The sequence below is a fragment of the Physcomitrium patens genome, chromosome 16 (assembly GCF_059467195.1).
Source record: "Physcomitrium patens ecotype Gransden chromosome 16, ASM5946719v1, whole genome shotgun sequence".
Classification (NCBI taxonomy): Eukaryota; Viridiplantae; Streptophyta; class Bryopsida; order Funariales; family Funariaceae; genus Physcomitrium; species Physcomitrium patens.
In genome coordinates, this window is record NC_143425.1 from 11,382,886 (window position 1) to 11,405,000 (window position 22,115).

The window sequence follows — 22,115 nt, forward strand, 5'->3', positions numbered from 1 at the left end:
CAAGATAATACATATTACAATAAAGTAACAAATGGTTGTTCAAATTGAAACATCAACAGCTTCACTCTATTCTTTTTGGATGGCTTCAACATTTTTATTCTTGCAACATCTTTCTTGAAAGTAAAAAAGAATCACAATTGTTTCAACCTTGTGCATATAATGTTTTATTACAAGAAAGAACTTTTGTATTTATTGCATAAATCAAAGAGTACATAATCATGTATAAAGCTTTATGTATATTTAAAATAATAGGTTGTAACAACCTTCATCATTGAATTAATTAACATGATTATTATCTCAGATATAAGATCAAATTTGATCTTATATCTAAATACTCAAATGTCTAGTTTTTTTTAACTAGAGGTTACATATGTAATATTTTTAACATCCATCTTTAAATCAATTGTTTATAATATTAGAAAATTATAGCATTGGAATAATATAAAAATAATTAGTCTAAATGTGTTACTATGGATAATGGAAGCAGATCAATGGACTTTGAAAGCAAAGAAAAACTATCAAAGAAAAGGACTTTTGTCAAGAAATCTGCCAATTGATCTACGGTTGAAATATATTGAATGTTAATATTTTGAAGTTGTTGATGCTCTTGGATTAAATATTAAATAATACCAATATACTTTGTATGACAATAGAACTCAAGATTGTGAATTAAGTGTATGGTACTTTGATTGTAAAATAAAAGCCGCATTACTTGAATTGGTTGAAAACACAAATTTATATGTAATTGGCAATGCCATATGATGTCTTTGGGTGTCAAACCAACTACAATATACTCAAATTTAGTTGTGGAAGTAGCCACACAATTTTATTTTCAACTATATTAATGAACTATGCTACCATTTAAAAACAATAATGTGTTAGTGAGTGATTTTTGATTAGTGATATCACCAACATAGTCTGTAACTCTATATCCTTTAAGTAGTATAGATTCATTATTATTATTGAAATATAGAGCAAGATGCATGGTACTTGCAAGGTAGCAGAATATATACATGATATATTAATAATTTTTTTGTTAGGAATTCAATGAGAATTATATAGCCAAGCTTACAACATAACTAACATCCCGGAGGATTAGTGTTTGAGCATAGAAAAGATATTCCATGGTAGCAAAGTAGAAAAAAATTGATAGGAAAAACTTGTTGTTATTGTAAAGTTTTGTATTTGGATCTATAGAGATGCTCAAAGGAGTGCAATTACTAAAACTAAAATAAGCTATGATGTGGCAAAGATAAATATTTTGATGGATGAAAATGTGTTCTTTAATTTTTTGATAGAAGATATGCAAGTCTACATAGAGATTTGTATTGGAGTGAATAATAGAAAAATGTTCCTCCATATAACATACAAGATCTTTAAGCCGTACTAGTGATGAAAAAATAGCAAGTCTATTATCTACAAAAAATATGATAATGAAGCAAGGTTTTGTCTTTAAGATATAGATACATGAATTATCTTCAATCAATTTGAAATCAAACTTTATGAAAAAATCATAGAATATTTGATTCTAAATATATATTGATTACTTCACATTATATAGGCTTTTAAAAAATTAATACAAAATAGTTGATACATATAGATTTGTAACCTTAAAATCTTGAGATTAATCCATGTAAATTTTTATATTAAAAAATCTATAGAAGAGTACAATTTGAATGTCAAATTGGACAATGGTCATGTCTTGTTGTACAACAATAGTAAGCTTTATTATAATAAATTCATACTTCATAATAAAACTAAAGATTTGATCATAATCTACTTTATATTTTTAGGTATAGCCTTTTGTAATAAGACACTCCTTAAATTCTGTCATAGATCCATCAAAATTTGTCTTTATTCTATAAAATCACTTACACTTTATTAGTTTGTGATTAGAGAGAAAAGATATAAGAAGCCAAGTACCATTCTGAAGAAAAAAAATTATACTCAATTTTTATGGTGTATTATTATTTTGTAAGTCATATGTATTTGAGTTATTAGAAATGTACACATTAGACATAAGACCAATAAATAAGAAGAAAAAAATATAGTCTTAGAAGTAAATAGGTGCATTATGGATGCAGAAGGGGCATGATGCTAATTCTATTGGCAATGAAGTTATCCTTGATACAAGTTGGTACATGGTATTGGTGATCTAACTTCAAGCATGTGAAGGAGATTGTGAGTATGTGTATTGCTCATTGTTAGACTCAATCATTTCTAGCTCTTCAAAAATTTGAGTATTTGTAAATGTTGCACTTTGTTTATAAATTGGATTTGCCATGGTAGACACTATAATATCTTTGCTTAAAGAATTTTTAGCAAATGACTCTTGGAATGAAAATATACTTACATTCTAAAGATAATATGTCTTTATATTAATTCAATAATCAAGAAGGATAGTTTTTACATTCTTTGAATTCATCTTCTTTTTGTATACTTTTGATACATTATCCAAAAATTTACAAATGAGTAACTATAGATATTTGCCTAGCCCAAAGCTTGTGGAGAGTTTTATAGTCTTTTATATAAGAGGCTATATAGTATTGTAGATAAGTGACAATTTGCACTTCTTTCCAAAGACTTAAATTGAGATTCTTTGCATGTAGTATCACTTATATATATTTGACTAAAGTACTAAAGTACAATTTTCTAATTCTATACTTCTATTTTGCCTTGAATTGTGAAGGCTTGTGAGCTCATTTTGAATAAAAAAATTAACTAAAATTTTTATGAAACTTCTACCTAAAAATTCTCTTCTTCAATCACTTTGTAGCTTTTGGATGCAATTTCATATCTATCAGAAAATAAAAATGTATAGATCCTTGAATCTTAAAAGCATATCAAATTTTTGGCAAATGTAGTGAATTATGTAGTATCTTGAAAAGTCATCTATAAAGATGACAAAGTATTAAGCTTTTATTAGTAATTCTTAATTTATTGGTCTACAAATATCAATAGAGAAGAAGAATTTAAATTTTTTAGCCCTTGGTAATAATTTTTATTTTGAAAAATATTAGTTAGTATTCTTTCTAATATTATAGTCTTTACAAGGATTTTGAAGAGTCACATGACTTAATAGCTTTAATCCTTGAATGGCACCATACATTTGCATGTACACAATCATAATATTATTTACATGGCTAAAATATTGGTGCTATAGAATGAGCTTTTTTGTTGGTACCTTACATGGTTTGATTTTTTCACTCATGCTATATGATGTAACAATGTTTATTTGGGTAGTTTGATTATTAATCCTTACCTCCAACTTATATAACTTGTTTTCACAAAATCATATCAATACCACTTTTTTGTGTCTATCATTGCTTGTGAGATAGTATGTGTATTGTATATAAGTAGTAAAACCTTTGTCTATTGTTTGGCTTAAAGAGAATAAGTTCTTTTGTAATTTTGGATCATAAAAGACATTATAGATGTATTGGACCTTTTAAGTATAATCAAATTTATATTGAATTTTGATATAGTTAACTCCTTGTACCTAAAGGCATTTGTTATTTGCAATCATAACAAACCATTGTCTCTAAGGTATGATCTTAAAAAAAGCAAACCAATCTAAACAATCAGTTGTATCATTGATTGAACTTTTATCTATGTACCAAACATCTACATTATCTATATAGTCATTAACATAAGCTATGAATGCTAAGCTATTATCTTCATTAAAATCTTCAATTACAACAATATTTGCTTTGCAACTTTTTATGTCCATAATTCTACCTTTTATTATCTTAAATTTTCTATTTTTCTTGTCATTAGAGCAATTACTCTCCTAATGTCATTTTTTGCTATACTTTCTATACTTTATTTTCTTCTTAAGTTTATCATTTGTGGTAGATTACTTCTTCTTCTCTTTTGCAAAGAGAGGCTTATGGCTTAGAATAAAATCTTGGCCTTGACTAGAAAAAATGGCTTTCTCTTCTTTGTCATTCATACATTTCAAAATGCAATTTGTGCTTTCTTTCTTGAGCAAGTACAATGTCAATACTTTGATAGTTTGTTCATGTCTTGAAATGCTATCTAAGGTTGAAAGTAGTTGGCAAAATCAATTGTATATTTTTTGAAGTATTTTGTTCATAAATTGTACATAAGCAATGCTACATTTGGTTAGATATTTGACAATTTATTAATCTATGCATGAATCTTTTATTTACAGCAAAAATGAAGAAAGATTGACAAGTAATATCCTTGTGAGCATATTCTTCTTTATCAATAAATAATTCTCTCAGAGTTGAGCCATTTACAATGCTTAGCAGCTTCATTGCACTGAGATACTCATATAAAATTTCCAAACAAGAAAGTTTTCTCGTGTGAGTTTATCTATGTATGTGATACCAACACTTGCAAAGTCTTGTCTGGGGGATGTGCAATAAAAGGTGGTAGACTAGCATGGGTTTGACTTCAAACAGATCCATCCAAGGTTTCTTCCTAGGCAAGCAAAGGCTATGCATGATGAGGTTCATTGCAAATCTCTTCTTCCATCACAGCAAAAAAAAGAAGGATAGGTTTAAGCAAAAGAAAAAGAGAACTTTGAATTTGTCTCTTGCAAAAAAAACAATCTTGTGCATGAGCAAGTAAGTGCACAAATCAAGAGAGATAAAACTAAACTTGAAAAATAGCTAACAATGGTATCTATTTTTTGGCTTAAGCTAATTTTTTAGAAAGCAGATATGTCTCACAAGAGAGACAGCAAGACGCTGGGCCCATAACTTGTTAAAAGTAAAGAAGAAATCTCAAATGCTCCGACCTTCTATACACAATGTTTTACTGCAAGAAAGAGCTTTTGCATTTATTGCATAAATCAAAGAGTACATAATCATGCACAAAGCTTTGTGCGGGTTTAAAGCAGGATTTAAAGCCATGGGTCATAACATCCTTGATCATTGAGTTAATTAAAATCATTGCAATCAGTATCTGCTTAACCAATTTGATCACTCAAGTATCTAGCTCTTCCTAGCTGGACGTCATGCATGTAATGTTTTCAACAATAGAACGGTTCATTCGAGAAAGTATTAAGGTTCACAATGTGTACCACATAGTGTATGCAAACAATTAATTAGTTTAACGATGTAGAGCTTCTAAGAGGATTGTGGGCTGTTTCTATCTAACAATGCATCGAGTACAATTCCAATCTAAAACTCCATTTCGAACCGTATTTCGGGTACAGTTCTCACTACCAAACCACCTGACAACTAGCCGCAATATTATGACGTGACTAGAAAATTTTCCCTCTACGAAGCTTGTTACATGTATCAATCTACAAGAAAAAAACTGTTATGAACTAAAAGAATCCGATCATAGGATCTTTCAGTTTTTCGTGCATCGGCAACTAGCCTGATGCGGCAGTAGTCAATAGCTTTCAAATTGTCGAATTTCAGCACATGACTGTCCGTTTAGAAATCGAGAAGCTCGCTGATGCAACTGAAAAGACTCCCACATAAGTCACCACAACAACAATCCTCTTCTGCAACTTCACCACCCCCCTCTTCGAGAAGACCACCAGCAGCTTCTTCCGCCGTTTCCTCAACTGCTGAATTTGCTAATGTAGCAGCTACACTGCCAAATCCAATAACCAGACCCGCAACGAGCACTATAGCGGCAACTTTCCCGGCAGTGAACTTATTGATGTTCGTCTTCTTTCCCTGCATAATTCAAAGCCGCAGTTAATACAAAAACCCATGCAAATTCACCTCTGAACTGTTTCAATTTAGGAAACAAAATTTGAAACCTGTAAGCGAGCACTAGTTATGTATCAATGAGTTAGCACGATTGTGTAACTGATTCACCCCCACAAAACTTAGGGCACAAATGATAAAAGAGAAAATGTGAGGGACGAATGAACATTCATGCGATTTCTACACTTGTTCTACAGCTTAGAACCCAGCTATTACATGGATAAATCCCAGAAGTTATCTCCTAAGCATCATGAAGGTTCTAGCATAACTGTCCTCAGAAAGAGAGCAGTAAAATTACCTGTTTCCGCTCATTCTGAAATTCATCGTACTGCCCTCTGGTTGTCTCAAAGCCTATAACCCGAGTGTATTGACACGGCAAGCCTGTTGCTAGGCTTAAGTTTACAGCCTGCCACAGGGAGGTAAGATGAAATCAGTGTTTTTCTTACCACAAGGAGGCAGTAGTATTTGATAGAAATGCAGCAAATAGCGTACGGAGACAAGAGCTGAGAGAATCAATGTGCACATACTTCTTGTTGTCTATTCATGTCACCATATAACCATGCTTGACCAGTGAGAAGATCCAGCTGCTGCCTTGCAAAAATCTGCATATGAAAGAATAATTACAGATTCAAAGGAAACAATCATAACAAGCAATATACTTAGTTCACATTTAATACATATTGTTAAAATTAATGTGACAATCTCCACAATTTTAAAATTCCACACAGAAGCTTACAATCCGAAACGTGACTTGAGAGGAAAGTAGTGTTCAAGATGCACTGCCTGGCCTCGATTCTTACCTTATTCAGAGGAAACTTTGAGTCTTTTCTGCTTGGAATCTCAAGCTGCCACGTACTTTGGTCGGGCAAGAGCCCAGTAACCACAATAGATTTTGGGAATTCGCCATGGAATTTTCCAGAAACTATCAAAGGGTTACCACAAAAGAGGTCTGCAATAGGAAATGGATACACCTGACACCAACTCTGGATTATGATATTGAGGAATTTCGTCATGAGGGCCACAGATCTCAACTTCGTTGATGCAGACCACAAGCTGAGTCATATTTACCGCTACCCATCTCTTGAAAGCCCACGTAAGACTAACTTTGCTAGGTACACTAAAGACTTGCTACATTATAGCACGGGATAATTGCATTGTATCACGGAACATTACAATTGAGCTAGATTTTCAGCCCTTGAAGGTTAGAACTTATAGGGGTTACGTGTAATACCTCACAACCATCAGGTAATCCTGCCAGTCCAAGGTTGGTAAGAACTGGAGTAGCCGCAGCCACCAGCATACGTTCCATTTGTTTTCGAATTTTATCTGGGCATAGCGTCAATTCATAAATACAAGTACTTTCTGATTTTGAGGAAAACAGAAACATGAGAGAAGACCTGGGCGTGCACAAACATTTCAATTTTACCACACCTTTAGAAGAAATAGAAATGGCATACCAGATGTAAATGCTACGTCGCTCATGCCACGACCAATAACAGCAAGCATTTTCAAAAAGTAAAAGTTGCAGTAGAACCCTGCAAGATGAAAAAAATAAAATAAATTTTAGGTCCAATGAACTCCTATTGATTTCGTCCTCTCCTTAAGAGTTGCAACTGTGTCAATTAGAAATATCAGTGTTTCTCAACCTGGTTGAATATGCCACCGGCTTCGTACCAACAGAAGTATACACCACAAACATATACAAAAATATTCACCACAAGTAACCGCGTATAATCTGGATGAAGAACAAAGTATTCCTACAAATCGACCCAGTGACATATTCAAACTGCATCTTCTAAGACAAAACTCTCAAGTTAGCTCATCAAGACGACCACCTACCTATTCCAAAGGTGGAAATACGAGGTGACCTCACACCAAGTGCAGCAATACGTGATTGCATTGCAAGGCAGATATTTTGCTCATCGCTAACAGCGCCGTCTGTGATCAAAAAAACATATGGAACTGCCCATGGGAAATTTTCAAGGAAATTAAATGCCTGCACATTGAAGCAAATGTGAGGCTCAGCCAAAGAAACGAAAGGTGGAATCGTAAATATTGTGGGCAACATTTCAAAGAATTACACCAACACCAAAGCACACAATGTACCTGTTGCAGTGGGCCTAGAATATCAGTGCCACCTCTGGCTGTGCAATTCGTCATTGCCCATTCACGAGCCCAACCGATAGCATTGGGGGTCGCGCGTTCCATTTGAGAAGAGAATAAAGTAAGTTCATGGTCGAAAGCGACAATATTAAAGGAATCCTCTGGTTTGAGAGAATCTAGAGCAAAAAAGAGAGCCTGCCGAGCATCTTCAATTGGCTTGCCATACATACTTCCGCTCCTGTCTAATAAAAACACCACTGCCCTCTGAAATACCTGAGATCAACACATCATGGGTTTGTCAGGACTAAATGCTGAATTTGATAAAAGTAAGAAATTTCTACAACTTCTCAAAGCCAACCCAATTTGGAAAATATGTTCACTCTACAAAATTATTACACAGATTGTAGAATCAAGAAAGCGTTAGAAAGTCCGTGTTATGCATTAAAGGTGATGAAATAAAGCCGAGTGACCTCACTGAAAACATCGGAAAAAACATCGGTACGATTTGCCATGTTGCATAAAGACAGCAAAGGAGCTTAACAGCCCATTCAAGAGATTAATTTGAGTACAAGGCATACCTTGATCTTATTAGGATCTGGAGGAGATATCGAGAGGCAAAATGACCCTCGACTGTCGAGTTCTTCAGGTTCTCCGTCTTGATAAATTAAATTTGGAAATATTCCATCCGACCACACCTGTTGACAAACTAATCAGCCCCTCATGTAATCACATGATATAGTGGGAATACCAATGCAGAACATTCAGCTACAATCCTGTATTCTGGTGCAAATGAGAGATATGGACTGAAACAGCCCATTACATGCAGGTGAATCGCAACTTACCTTGTACGAAGCGATAAAATCCTGGTTTTTCCAATCATCTCCGTCCTTTTTTAACTTCACCTTTCCTGGCTCTCTTTCAGCTTCCTGATGCATGACCAAGAAACCAGAAATCTCTCAGGCTACGAAGAAGCACAATGTGAAAGTACAACAACTGGCTACACCAAACCCTTCTACTAGAATATTGTCTTTGCGTTTTGCAACGATTCATGGCTGAAGGAATGTATAATGAGAAAACGTTACTGAAACTGCGAATTGTTGCAGCTGTCGTGGCAAATACATTCCATAAAGGATGCATCGAAAGTGAAAGAAGTGCAGATTATCAGAATTCCTGGCTGGTATAAGTATGAAGTGCAAACCTCCATAGAATTGCCGAATGCACCCACTACTACGTAATCGTTTGTCCCTGTGTTGATAGCGCATTTGACTTTTATGATGGAAACCAATTGTGTTTCAAGAGGCAGAATCTCCTGAGGGAATACAAGGGGGACTCGCAATGAGTACATCCCATTGTCGAATGTCATAGATTGAAACCATGTAACTTTCACTTCCAATTTCGTGCCACCCTCCACCTGCGAAAAAGAATGCAAAGGCCATGTTCGAACAATTTAAACACAAAATTATAGTAGAGGCGATTCATATAATTATTATCCTAGAAGGAGATCTAGAAAGTTCATTGGTGTCAGTTACCAATGACCATGCTACGTAACAGACTAGGTCGAAAGAGTTCGCATAGATGAAGCGGGGTACAAGAACTCGCCTGTGGAATGTTCAATCGATAAAGCTTAGGGTTGTATGCGCCAGGGTCACTCACTTCCGCATCTGGGCTGCCTCTCGCACCATAGCTAGCAGCTTCCTCAGTAGGAACTACTGTAGTAGTGTACAATCTATCATTACCCATATCAATCTCGACACTTGAGACTGTACCCTGCCACAAGAACGATTGTTGAACATAGTGTCAACCTCGTACCTTTAAATGATTGGACAGTGATCCACCTCTAGAAAGTGGACATCTTCCGAACTTTGTCCTGACGACGAAGTAGAGGGTTAAGCCTCAGATCCCATCTTTAAGTTGGAAATAACTCTAGCTTCCTGATAACATGCACAACAAATAATGCATTGCCAAGGAAACTATTCATAACTTGTTACAAACTTACTATAATTTCGCCAAGAAATAGTGGGGTGGAGCCCACTCTGACGATTCGAGCATGTGTCAAATACTATTTGTCAGAAAAGAGTACATACCTGATTGTCCATAGGTAGAGCAAGAAGGCAATCACAACTTGCTTGACTTCGAATGCAATTCACGTGCCATGTACTCTTCATTGTAACAAACCCCGTGCTGATGTGACATTCAACTTTAACTTTCATCTTTCCGAGAGTTAGGGGGACGAAAGCAGGAAGGGTGGGCGCATTCATTGGATATGTTTGCGGGTGTTGATTGTAAGGATCGTATTCCGCATCGGCCTTGCCAAAAACATTCATATCTGTGATGACGGCATAAACCATCGGACAAGTGAGAAAAGCTTCTTGTGTTGCTGTTCCGTCCATGGGTGACATAGTCGGATAATCTAGCGGTCCGCCATAACGCAGTTGCTGAGCCAGAACTCGACCAGCTCCTACCGATGTGGCAAAGGAATTTGCTTCCATGACTGCAAAACAGGGTCCCAAGCCAAAAGAGTCACTTTCCCACTACTGGGAGAGATGTTCTTTCGACGGAACTTACGTCGATAGGTGATAGGGTCAAATTAAAATCAGCCTCTAACAGCTCAGTATACAACTGTAGAATGAACAGACTTCAAAATGAAGCGGTGCGCATTTATCAGAGATTCTTCCACTAAGGCGTTCAAGGACTGGAAACAATATGTTCTCCAACAATCTCTTGCAACATTTCAATCTGTATGTCTGAGTAATTACGTAAAGACATGTAATTTAGTACTATCTAAAAATTGCATATCACACATGACAACGTAACTACAGCAGACACAGTAGGTGTGCCCATCGCAAACTTGCTGAATCACTACGTCTATTGAATATGTGCTTGGACATACAGATCTGAAAACCAGAACCGAGAGTGTAAAGAGGAGAGGAGCATCCCACCGCAGTTACCCACCAGTCGTAGAAGGGGCTTAATTGGCACCGCACTGTGCCAGACTCAGAATGAGTAGTGCAAGTTACTCAGGTATGCTGTATCTAATCTCACCAGATGGATCCGCAAAAAAAAACTTGTGTGAGGAGTAATTTCTTGGCACTACCCATCATACCAAGCGAGTTTTTCTAAATACATGCAGGCACTAGCATCTGTACCTCCTCAACCTGAATACCGACGGACGTTCACACAGAACGCGTCACACACACACACAATGCAGCGCGTATGAACTGCTTCTCAAATCACTCCTGAGGCGTCTATTCCTTCACTACCAATTTTATTGCCTCCCATTCCGAGAGAACGCATACACAACACGCCTCGCTGACAGGGACCAGTAGCAAGGTGGCATGACAGTACCAGAAACGAAAGCAAATGCGCGGGGCCCACGCACTCTTCGATCAAGCCGTTAACAGCCTCTCGAAGTGTTTTTTTTACTACATTACAAGCACGCAGCACCTACTCCTTTCATTCCACAGTCAATTTTAAGAGCAGCATTACGACGACGGATTCCCTAATCCCGTATTTATCTCCCGGAGTACCGCACTGTGTGCGCTCTTGGTCTCAGCCAACAACGACAACCCGACGAATTGTGCTCACAGAGTGGCCTGAGGGATGCACGATTACGGGATATACAACCCTCGCCTTTTTAAATTCCGACCGACATTCTACCCAATGCGGGGGGCTGGCATCCCTGAAGCGTGCGTCGAATTTGAAGTCGCATGGCCGGCCCGAATGTCGGGAGCAGATACGGGCGGGGCCTGCGCCGTGCTTCTGCTGCTTCTGTTCCATTTCTCCGCCCCCACCCCCCCCCGCCCCGCCCCACCGAAGATTGATTGAACGCGGTAACCCCCCAACCCCGACTCCCCCTACTATACCGATAGTAGGTCAGTGAGTTGGTGGACGGATTTCCACCTAACAACATTCGTCCTCTCCTCGTTGACAGAATCCGGGGCTTCGTCGTTATTCGACGGAGGCTCTGGAAGTCGCGTTGACGGAGACTGCGGGGGTGAACAGAACCGCCAGGACCCATGTGGGGACGTTACTGGGACCCTTTAATTTGAAACACCCTTCAGTTCGAAGTGATGATTTGGATAAGATAGAATTTCCTTATTTATTTTACGGAATTGTGTGTTTCAATTCACTCATTTTGCGTGTTGTGGGTGTTTTTTTATTTTTGTATATCATAACACGTTGGCTGTGGAGTGCTTCTTGAGTCCTGCCATTGATTGAAACGTTTAAATGTGTAGAAATCAGTCAGACGATGAAAATGTTGCCTGATTTGAGAGATTTAGACAATGACTTCTTCAAGTGTGTAGGAATGCTAGAAATTAGTTGATATTATAATCTAGTTTTTGGCATGCATGAGGGCGTTGAAAAAACATACATATATAAGTAAGTAATTTTTTAAGATTGTTTTTCTTAAAATTTGATTAAATAGTAGAATGTCACAAAATCAAACTATTTAACAATGAACTCAATATATATAGAGAGTGCTGTTAATGTCACTGTTAATGTCACTGCAGTTTTTGCTATTAGCACTTGCCATCTTTATTCAATACCTTTCATACTATTTAATTTAACAATTTTTTTATTTGAATAAAAATAAAACAAACTAGAGAAATATATTAAGTGGATGGTAAATTGTGGTGGCATTAGCAATACCCTATGTGCACATATCTATATATATATATATATATATATAGTTTGATTATAATCTTTTACAAAATCAAGTAAAAATATCAATTTGATCACAATATAATTGGTAATAATTTTCTTATGATGTAATTTTTAAAGAAATAACTAAAATTACTTGTAATATGAAGTAAATTATGTTAATAGAAATCAAGCACAGATAGAAAATCATAGACTTTCTTAAAGGTAATTTATGGATTTTGAACTTGTTCTTATTGTCTCAACATCGAAGTACATTAAAATAAATCGTATGGAATTTGGTTACATGCAAACTTATACTTGGATGAATGAATAATCCTAATTAAAGAAACCATTCAAACTTAATTTTCAAATAAGTGTTAATAAGTTAATGTTAGACAATGCAACAGCATAGTCATAAAAACATTGTATTAAAGTTTGAGTCATTATCACAATGATATTGCAAATCATAATAAAACCTATAACTATTTTCTTCTCTTAATTTTGATAAAAAAGTTTTACCATATTATATATATATATATATATATATATATATAGATTAAAAACTATTGTTGAAATTTATCAAGAGATAACTGTTAAATATGCCATGTAAATTAAAGCATAAAAGAATAAATGTAAGAAAATACTTGCTTTGGATATAAGAAAATTATTATAATTAAAGAAAAATTCAATAAAATATTACGAAAAAAATTCAACTTGAAGAATAAGCAATTCTACAATTGTCCTAATATTGAATATATAGTTAAAAGTTATAAAATGAGTTTAATAATTTAGATCTATTGAATTTAAGTTCATAACAAATTTAGCTATATGTTTTTTATATGACTGCTTCAAACACCATTTGATGTAGAATGATAAATATTTGTTATACCAATCATATATGAATATTATGTAACATACTAATTATAAAGATCTTAATGTTTATACAAAATTATAATAATAAATTGTTATAATATATATATATATTGGTTATTTAGAATTATAAAGTGATATACTTTAAATTTAAACACAATATATAATTATTTGTTTCAGTCATGAAATAAAAAATTAAATTTTAATGTATTAATTGTTTTTAGAATTTTGAAAGAATTTAATGTAATATCAACACATTAGTAGTAAGTGACCATATGTACTCATCTTTTTTCTTTCTTAAATTGTTAAATTTTTTTTTAATGTATTTATCTAATATTAATATTAATTCTATATATTTATAAGTAATAGTCATATAAAAATTTTGTATATATATATATATATATATATATATATATTTAAGGCATTAATATTAATAAGCTTGTAAATTATCAATAACCTTAATGAAGTAGATTATTTTTATGATTATTCTTACAATTTTAAGTTGGCTTTGATTTTTACTTATTTAATTATTTGAAAAGAAAATAAATCTTGTTCTACAATGAGTGGATTTATAAACCAAAATATGGTTCTTTTACCGAAACACACACAACCATGTGCTTCCAAGTCTGAAATTTGAATACCAGATAATAGTATTAATGTGACTAAAATACTAAGAATAATAATATTGATAAAAAAAAATAGTATTTGAATATGATTAGCTAAAGAGAAAATGATAGCATATAGTCTAACTATAACATAAAATTAAAAAAAACCAATTTGGTGTATTGATCCTAAAATTAATATATAAAAATTTGATAAAAGAATGACAGATATTATTTGACCAAATTTTTTAATTTTAGCACACCAGATGAAAATATCAATCACAAAAAACCATTGAATATAAATAATACACATGAATTGGATTTTCAATTCGAGTTCATAAAAGTTTTAATTAAAATGAATTCATCATTTATAATGTAGTAATTAAATCTTAATGAAATTATGTTGAGCGAATTTTATATTTAATATTAGTATGCAAATAATAAATAACATAAAATATTAAGTTTCAAATAATAACACATAAATTCTCTTGGTAAGCAATGTGTATGTATATATATTATGCATTATCTTTCTATGTAATATGATTCATGAGGTTTTTAAATAAACATAAAAAAAATTCGATTCATATATGTATAGTTTTATCATTAATTTTATAAAATAATATTAATTTTATATAATCAGAATTATTTATTTAATTATACATTTAGTGCAAAATACAAGAATAGATGATTATTTTGATTTTTGTTATTTTTTAAATATGTGACTTTGGAGTATAATTTATATAATATTTTAAAGAAAACTTAAAATCTTATATAATAATCAGCTATTAGTTTGTGGCTTTTAAAAGATAGTCGTATCATTTCATAATGTAAATGTAGTCATTAGAGAACAATGATAGTATAGAACCACTTGAATACCAATTAAACGATTTATTTTAATGTTCATATTCTTGTATAAATAAATAAATAAATAAATAAATAGATAAAAATATAATCAATGTAAATAAAATATTTGCATAAATTAACTTGAAGGGGAATCTTCATGTGTAGGAGATAACATAAGAAGCCACAACTTTAAAATACTTTGATTGGTAGAAATTATCATGCATCACTTAGTTGGTTGTATGTTTAGGAAAATCAATCAACAAGTCCTAAGAAGAAAAGATAATACAAAATGCATTTTGTTTTTACATAACAAAAACAGTGTTTTCTTAGAACTTCTATTGGACTCATCTTCAAAGGTTATTAAAAATATCCATTTATTTTTATTTTTAAATGACTAGTTTTATACTACTCAATATTGTTCAAATAAAGATATTGAAGATATTTAGACTTGAAGTAAAAAAAAAATTTTGGTTTGATTTATGACCTCTTCTTACTTTTTATAATATACAAAAATCAAGGCTGAGTTTTTTTTTTCTCATCAAGCGGAGAGCCTGTGTTAAGCTTTTCAATTACAGCTTTTAAAAGTCAAGCTATAATTCAAAACAGGCTACTAAGCATAAAAATCACCATAAGTCTTAGATCCATTTGAATGTGCTTAATTTGCAAGTTTATTCATAGTTGTTATACTTCTGTAAGAAGATTTCATCCTCTATAATATATTTTTATTTTTGGCATAGTGTAAGCGTGAAATCAAATATGTTTTGTTTGACTTGTACAAATTAAGTGGAATTTCAAAAAGTATACTAAGGAACGTTGCCTTTATAATTACTCTTGAGTAACCCTCTGAGGAATAATCTGCCTACATATGCACAAAACATACCGACATTGAACGCAGGTTCACAATGGCATTTTACTCCGACCCAAGAGGCCATTTCAACCATGGCCTCAAGCAAGTTAACTAGCCCTATTTCTGAAGCACGAATCATGACTTGTCCATGACTTGAGCATGACTTGTTCAATGTTTGTTTTGTTTCGTTTTGTTTTTAAATTTATTTTGTGTTGTTTCTCCCCTCACTCGTCGAAGTTTCTGCACCTGCATGTGCCAGAGAACCGTTGTCATCCCACTTACTCTCGATGTAACAAACATGCTGCAAAGCCACTTCTGATATGACGCAGTATAAGCTGTAAACACAGTGTAGCAAAAAATGAGTTAAAACTCCCTCAAATCGTTTGGAATGCGTTACAATACAGTAAAATAGATGAGCATCCCGCACAGCAGTGCAGTTGAAGTTATCTTTTCAGCTTTGGTTTGAATGCCACACAGATTGACTCAAAAAGGGGGAACAGGGGGCAGCAGCAGCTAGGAAAAGGAATTCAGCCCTGAAAAATATAAGAGGGTAGTCTTCCAAAGGGGTCACTGTGACATTTGTCCCTTGTTCCAAAGCTCAAATCTAATACTCAGTTTTGTGCCATTTGAGTGGACAGATCCGCCATCACCTACCAAAGAGGGTCTTAGACAACCACTCCATATCTTTCTGAAATGGGTTCAGGCGCTTCGGAGCATTTTGCTCCTCCTCTGCTCTGAGCTGCAGATTGTCTATGCTGGGTTGATCTACTCTACTTAGCTGCTCCTCATCCTTTCTGATCTGCTCCTCTGCTTTGATATGCTCCTTTTCCGTTGCAGTGTCTGCAGTTGCTGCAGCTCCATTCGTAGTTGTGGGCTGCCATCACAAAGTTGAGGTCAGATTCCACAACAGAAATGTGGATTCCAAGGCATGCTAGTTAGTTGAGCTGTTAACAAGTATGGAAACCTCACTATCAGCACAACGTTGCTTATATTTCGTATCCTTAAATCATAAACTGCAAAGTCCTTGGTCCAATTGCCAGATGCTTCAACAAGGTTGACCAGGAATGACGTTCGACCTTCGAAATCAATATCTCCACAGAAATGAACGAAACAGAGACTCAAACTTTGAAGTTCATTGATAACGACATGCGTGCGTCTGGCAGGACTCCACATGCAAAAGTTACTACGTTAAAGCTCAACGCGACACCCGCCATCAAACTTCATTATGATCACGACTGATTTTGATATCATACCGAAACCCGCTAAACGCCAAGTCAATTTACTAAATTGGAAAACCTCCAGCTCTAAGGATATTCAACAGTAGCTAAACTGAAAGACGAGAAGGGGAATAAGAATAAGAAGTAAAAAGGAAACCCAGCGACCAGCAGACTTGGCAGCACTGCAAGGTCCCACAAGCGGTACTTAGTTCAGATTGGAACCGTTCACATCCTCAAGCATTCCATCACCTCAATGCATCATTGGAGGTTGTCTTTTTGCGTTTCTTTGCTCTCTCCTCTCACCTCCTCAGCAGGTGTAGCAGTGGTTGTGACAAGCGCGGCGTCGACAACGGAAGCCAGAGCTACGTTAACAACAGGAACTTCAACCGCAGTACGAGTCCTATCCTCTGCAACGGAATCCAAGTTTCCCTCTAAAACAGATGCGGCCTTTACCCCTGCTTCGACGGCACCTGCAGCAGCAAAAGCTACCGCATCCGCCACTTTCTCAACTGACGCATTTGCTTCCTCACGAGTAGATTCCCAATCCCCAGTATCAGGTGCAGCACTTTGAACCTCAGGCTGATTGCTACTTTGCACCTCCTGAAGCTGATCAGACGTGGATTCTGTAGGCTCGGCGAATTGCGTGATTCCCTCCCATGGTGGCGAAAGCACAAGGGAGGGAGCTCCAGTCACTGTTTCCAGCACATGGTTTGATCCGGGTTGCCACTCAACCTCCCCTTCTTCACCGGATATTAGTATATATTTGTACTCAATATTTTTCCCTTCAGGTACACTCTGTCATCACAACGAGCCCACGTCCAATAAAATGTCTTGCCCCTACTGCGTAAGTAATTTGGTACGATTATTCAACATGAAATGTAGGTGGGGAAGAGAAGGGCAGGGATTCTAACCACTTCAGCAGTCCACACATGGCCTTCAGTCCAGTTCAAGGGAATAGCCGCACTAGGGTTCCAGTCACCGAATTGAGAATCATCACCCACAACTTTGTATTGCTGTCCGAACTGGCATTCTCTTTGAAGCTCAAAACGCACCTTCACCATCGTACCTAAGGACGCACATCAGTCGGCACTCGCATGAATACAAACCCAAGCTCAGCGCTACACCATTTTGTATTTGATGAAGTGGCAAGAACTTCTGAAAGAGACTACATGGATGTGGGGGTGGTTCGTTTCACTTTCCGTTGCGAAAATTACCTTCGGAATCTGAGGCTCCTGATGCAGGTTGCTCTGCTTGAAGAGAATCTTCAGCCCTCAACGCCGTCTCCATAGCCACGTCATCCTACATTAAATGGGACACGTTCAGTTGTCATCCCTCAAACTCCGGGCAAGTCTCTGTGCAGAAATTATACGTGCAACGCCCACCACGCACGATGCTTTCTTACTGTTTTAATTACTCGCAGCTGCTCAAGTAGACTTGACAATGCGAAATGCGAAATTGCTGTAGCGAGGTCGAGGCCAGGGTGTTTCGTCACTCAGCAGTTCGTGGAGTGGAATTCTTTACCCTAAAATAGACAACACATTCGGCAGGAGGAGTGGCGTCAATTCCCATGTAGCAAACTCAAAAAGGGATGAAAACAGAACTAACCACCTCCGATTGAGCCGTCACTCTGAAGCATTTCCGCCCCGGTCTCCCACACGAACCACTCAGCCCCGTCACCCTGAGAAGACTGCAGCGCTGCCGCAGCGCTTGGTCTTGGACACTCCACGCCACTCTCAACGTCTGAAATATGCTCTTCCCACTTAAAATTCTCTCTGCATCAACCGCATCCCCTCTCTGCTGCGCCCACGACCCTGCCCATTGCGTCCCGGCGATTGCTGCCATGGCCATCATCCTCACCCTTACCCCACCGCAACTCACCCAACTCACCCAAAACCTTTTCAGCTGAATGCTGCGAAAAAAACTAACACTAATTCACCGCAGAGAAATCGCTCGATATGGCGGTCATCCCCAGGGCTTCCCTTTCACAGCTAGCTCCCTTGGCAATCCACTGGTGCTAATTCAATTCAACAAGATCGTCAGAGTTTAGACGGAAGAATCTGTGGGAGGGGCTGTGAGTGGGCAGTGAGCACACGAGCTTGACAAGTAGATTGCAGAGAAGGGGGAATATTCTGGGCGGGGTGGATGGATGGTGGAGGTGATCGGTGGCATTCATGAAAGAAGTGGACCTCGTTGACAGTTAGAGTGCTGCATTAAAAATAACTATAACCCAATTCTGTTCACCACATCTCCGCCCTCTCCCCGGGCCCACATCCGCTGACGGGGAAGGAGAATCATTGTTCTCTACATTCCAGGTCAATCGTGAAAGATTGTCCACAGTGGACTCATACACGACAATTTCGATTCTAATTTCCGTCCTTTCCTTTTTTTTGTCTCCCCCTCACTTTCCGTATTATCATCCCCAATTGCCTCGCATTTAGACATCCACTCTAGATTTCTTCAGCTATTTCTGTAGCTGGTTTTTAGTGCAGTGCTTGGGTTCGCCCCTGATTATCTTCCGAGCAGTAGTACTGCGCTACTATATTGGGTTTCACAAGAGAGATTTAGTCGCTCAGCTGAGATGATAGAGAAACTGGAGGATTCTAGTCCATGGTTGACGATCCAGTTGACAACAAAAGCGTAATACAGATTAAAACCGAAAAAAACATAGATCTTCCCACATGTGGCAACTAATCAATCAACAATTTCTTTTCTAATAAACAGCAAAGGACTTGTGCGCCAGAAGCCAGACCTGAATCTAGAATCCTGGATGAGAGTTGCGGTGCGATTCCAAACGCATGCTTCTCAGCCTAGGTTTCTTCCTCCCGCCTCTTCCATCCAGCTCATGAACCTCATTGCGCTGCAGCAGTAACTTAAACCTCCTCTGCTTCAGCCGAGCTGCATAGACAATCTAGTTAAGCATAATCGCTTTTTTTGCCCCTAGTCTATTTCATTAATCCCCAAAATAATCCGTGAGGGAGGCATCGGAGTAAGCGGCAGATGAAATCCAGGATTCCGAGCCCTGTATGAACTCACCGATCTCATCGTAGAATCACGTTTCCTGACGTCACGCACTCGAAAAAAGGAAGCTCAGGTTCTTAACGTCTGCGAGCTTGCTACAGTGTCAAGCTGATTCTGTTGAGTAGAGTCCAGTAGAGATATGCTAGAAATACGAACACACCATAGTCGTGATTACAACAACGTGATTCAGCAGAAGTTCTCAATCAGAGCATCCATTACGCAGACGGAGACAGCAACTGTGAGGCTCAGAAACCCTAAAACCGTCACGAGCCCACATGCATTCTGTGAAAAGATCATTTCACTGTAACTGATGCATGGCGTAATGCTCAACTCAGACTATCACCGACACCAAAAGTCAACGCAGGTTGCGGCGTTGATTTTTGGTGTTGGTTATGCTGCTGTGCAGAGTCTGCGCCCCCGTTTGTGATGGTATGGCAATCGTCGGCCTCTTTGTGGTTTAAGTGATTGGATCTTTTATTAGATTTTTACTGGTTGGAGGGTGTTTTTTTAACGTGAATGGTGCACGATTGACTTGGTGAATTGGTAAATAGAATGAGAGATTGAATATATTGGACTTGACATTGTAATTCTGTTAGAGAGGATATCATAAATTATTATTTTAACAAATGCTGTTTTATAATTTACATAAGTGTTTGTAACACCATCCATGTTGACTCTACTATCATAAACTATTAGTGATTCTAAAATTGATAGTCTTGAAGCTATTGCTATTAATTGCTACTGCTATTTATTGCAATGATAAATTATTATAAATTGTAGTAATAAATTACAATACAAATAATATAGTCAAGAATCTTCCAAACATAATAAGTTATTAATATATATATATATATATATATATATATATATATAAAAACAATGAATGAGTGTGAATTTAAATGTATACAAAAATATTTAAGAAACTGCAAATAGGATGAAGCATTCCAAAAGTACTAAAAAAAACATGGTACATAAACCGCATGCGATGGGTTTAAGAACATGGGATGGAGCTCAGAATTACGAGCTGGACTAACCCTCTATGCTTGGGCAGTAGACCATGCCACTCTGAGGTGAGAGGTAGGAGCCGATCACCATTAACCAACAACTCCTGCAAAATTCATACACACACGCACACACATATTACTCGAACACACAATGTTTATTCGCATACACACATATATACACAGTTCTCAAACTCAAATGCTAGTTCTCACTCACACACACACACATCACTCAAAGAAAATTGCTGCTTCAGACACCGACAGGTCTGGTACAACGCCGAACCAACTCAGTTTCCGGCGCTGGAGTTTGGTTTTCCACCAGATGTTCAAGGCCAGTAGTAGAATGCAATATACGAGCCACACACGCCGTGACCGACGAGCAAAAAATTGGATGCAGCACCAGAGTTAGGGCTCACCGCATCATTTTCAGCTTAGCAGCAATCGCCCATTGCAAAAGACGTGGATACAGACGGCCAGGCACGTGTAAATTCTTTGGGACCGATGCATTTTCAGTCTTATGGCAAACCTCGGTGAACATGAAAGCCAGGACTTCCTCGGACTCGGCCACAGTGTGTCCAGACAAGATGAAGCCTGTTGTGTAAGCTCTGAACGTAAAGAACGAACCTTTTAGCAGTAGGCTTCATGTGCGATCAAGCTACAAAACTAATATGGGCATTCTGTCATGGTGGATGGCGAGGTGAGTCAGCTTGTGAGTAGCTCTGGTGTCTTTCAAAGCCATTGCTGGACAATTCGACGTCGTTGCTGGAAACCATCTTGGACTACTCAATGGCGGTTGGAATTCACGAATTGAACTTAAGTTGGACAAATTTGATAGAGACTCGGTGAAAGGCACTCACATGATTTCTCCAGCTCTCACTGCGACCCATGCAGCACCGTTTGGAATATCCATTCTAATTCTCTGTTCACGATCAAAGCCCATTGTCTTTTTGTGAAGCTCATTGCAGCATTTCACGTCTGCTTCCTCCATTCTACGCACGTCTACACCTGGAATCGAGAAAGAACTGGTCAGAAGTTCGAAACGCGATTAAGATGCTATTGATAGTAGCATTGCACATGTTCAAAGCTCGAGCACGGGCCAGACTTGGAGAAACGAAGTCTAAATCATTCAACCGTTGAAATGTCGAACTTTTGGGGATATCATATCCAGGATTCGGTTTGACGGATCAACGCATTTAAATTGCAGTTGCAGTACAGCAATTATGTTCAAGCTACCTGTGACAGGAGAAAACCCACAGGACCGATTGGCGGAAGAGGCTTCC

General features: G+C 36.8%; 3 protein-coding genes across 24 annotated transcripts in view; all 3 read right to left on the reverse strand.

The window, feature by feature from the left end:
• Window positions 1-4,991: 4,991 nt before the first annotated feature.
• Window positions 4,992-11,456, reverse strand: LOC112293861 (uncharacterized). 4 transcript variants are annotated; one of them, XM_024543783.3, is made up of 14 exons: window positions 10,736-11,456; window positions 9,881-10,287; window positions 9,396-9,563; window positions 8,995-9,207; window positions 8,639-8,722; window positions 8,375-8,491; window positions 7,800-8,069; window positions 7,533-7,689; window positions 7,151-7,228; window positions 6,925-7,019; window positions 6,494-6,664; window positions 6,221-6,295; window positions 5,992-6,099; window positions 4,992-5,660 (listed from the first exon to the last, which is right to left on the reverse strand). In XM_024543783.3, exons 2-14 carry the CDS (start codon window positions 10,283-10,285, stop codon window positions 5,412-5,414), a joined length of 2,190 nt encoding a protein of 729 aa, XP_024399551.1. In that variant the 5' UTR covers window positions 10,286-10,287; window positions 10,736-11,456; the 3' UTR covers window positions 4,992-5,411. The 4 variants fall into 4 exon arrangements, with proteins under 4 accessions (XP_024399551.1, XP_024399549.1, XP_090113116.1 ...); XM_024543781.3 differs by having other exon boundaries at window positions 6,494-6,676; XM_090256990.1 differs by having other exon boundaries at window positions 10,749-11,184.
• A 4,035-nt stretch (window positions 11,457-15,491) lies between these two features.
• On the reverse strand, window positions 15,492-18,914 carry LOC112293695 (uncharacterized). Of its 18 annotated transcripts, none has more exons than XR_016507124.1 (6): window positions 18,422-18,914; window positions 18,031-18,115; window positions 17,728-17,882; window positions 17,066-17,611; window positions 16,254-16,473; window positions 15,492-15,845 (listed from the first exon to the last, which is right to left on the reverse strand). XR_016507124.1 is itself a non-coding variant. In XM_090256995.1 (6 exons), exons 1-6 carry the CDS (start codon window positions 18,665-18,667, stop codon window positions 15,802-15,804), a joined length of 1,092 nt encoding a protein of 363 aa, XP_090113121.1. In that variant the 5' UTR covers window positions 18,668-18,914; the 3' UTR covers window positions 15,492-15,801. The 18 variants fall into 18 exon arrangements, 17 of the variants coding, with proteins under 17 accessions (XP_090113121.1, XP_024399182.1, XP_024399181.1 ...); XM_090256995.1 differs by having other exon boundaries at window positions 17,270-17,611; XM_024543414.3 differs by having other exon boundaries at window positions 15,492-15,934; window positions 17,270-17,611.
• Window positions 18,915-20,718: 1,804 nt separating this feature from the next.
• LOC112293696 (uncharacterized) overlaps window positions 20,719-22,115 on the reverse strand; it is a 2,456-nt gene continuing 1,059 nt past the window's right edge. The window contains exons 3-6 of one of the 2 annotated variants that reach the window (XM_024543421.3): window positions 22,069-22,115; window positions 21,693-21,840; window positions 21,252-21,440; window positions 20,719-20,942 (exon numbers count right to left, since the gene is read on the reverse strand). The exon at window positions 22,069-22,115 is cut by the window's right edge and continues 95 nt beyond it. In XM_024543421.3, the coding sequence (XP_024399189.1) occupies window positions 20,864-20,942; window positions 21,252-21,440; window positions 21,693-21,840; window positions 22,069-22,115 (463 nt within the window). In that variant the 3' untranslated portion in view covers window positions 20,719-20,863. Of the gene's footprint in view, window positions 20,943-21,251; window positions 21,615-21,692; window positions 21,841-22,068 lie in introns of both variants that reach the window. The other variant, XR_016507125.1, reaches the window with a different exon arrangement.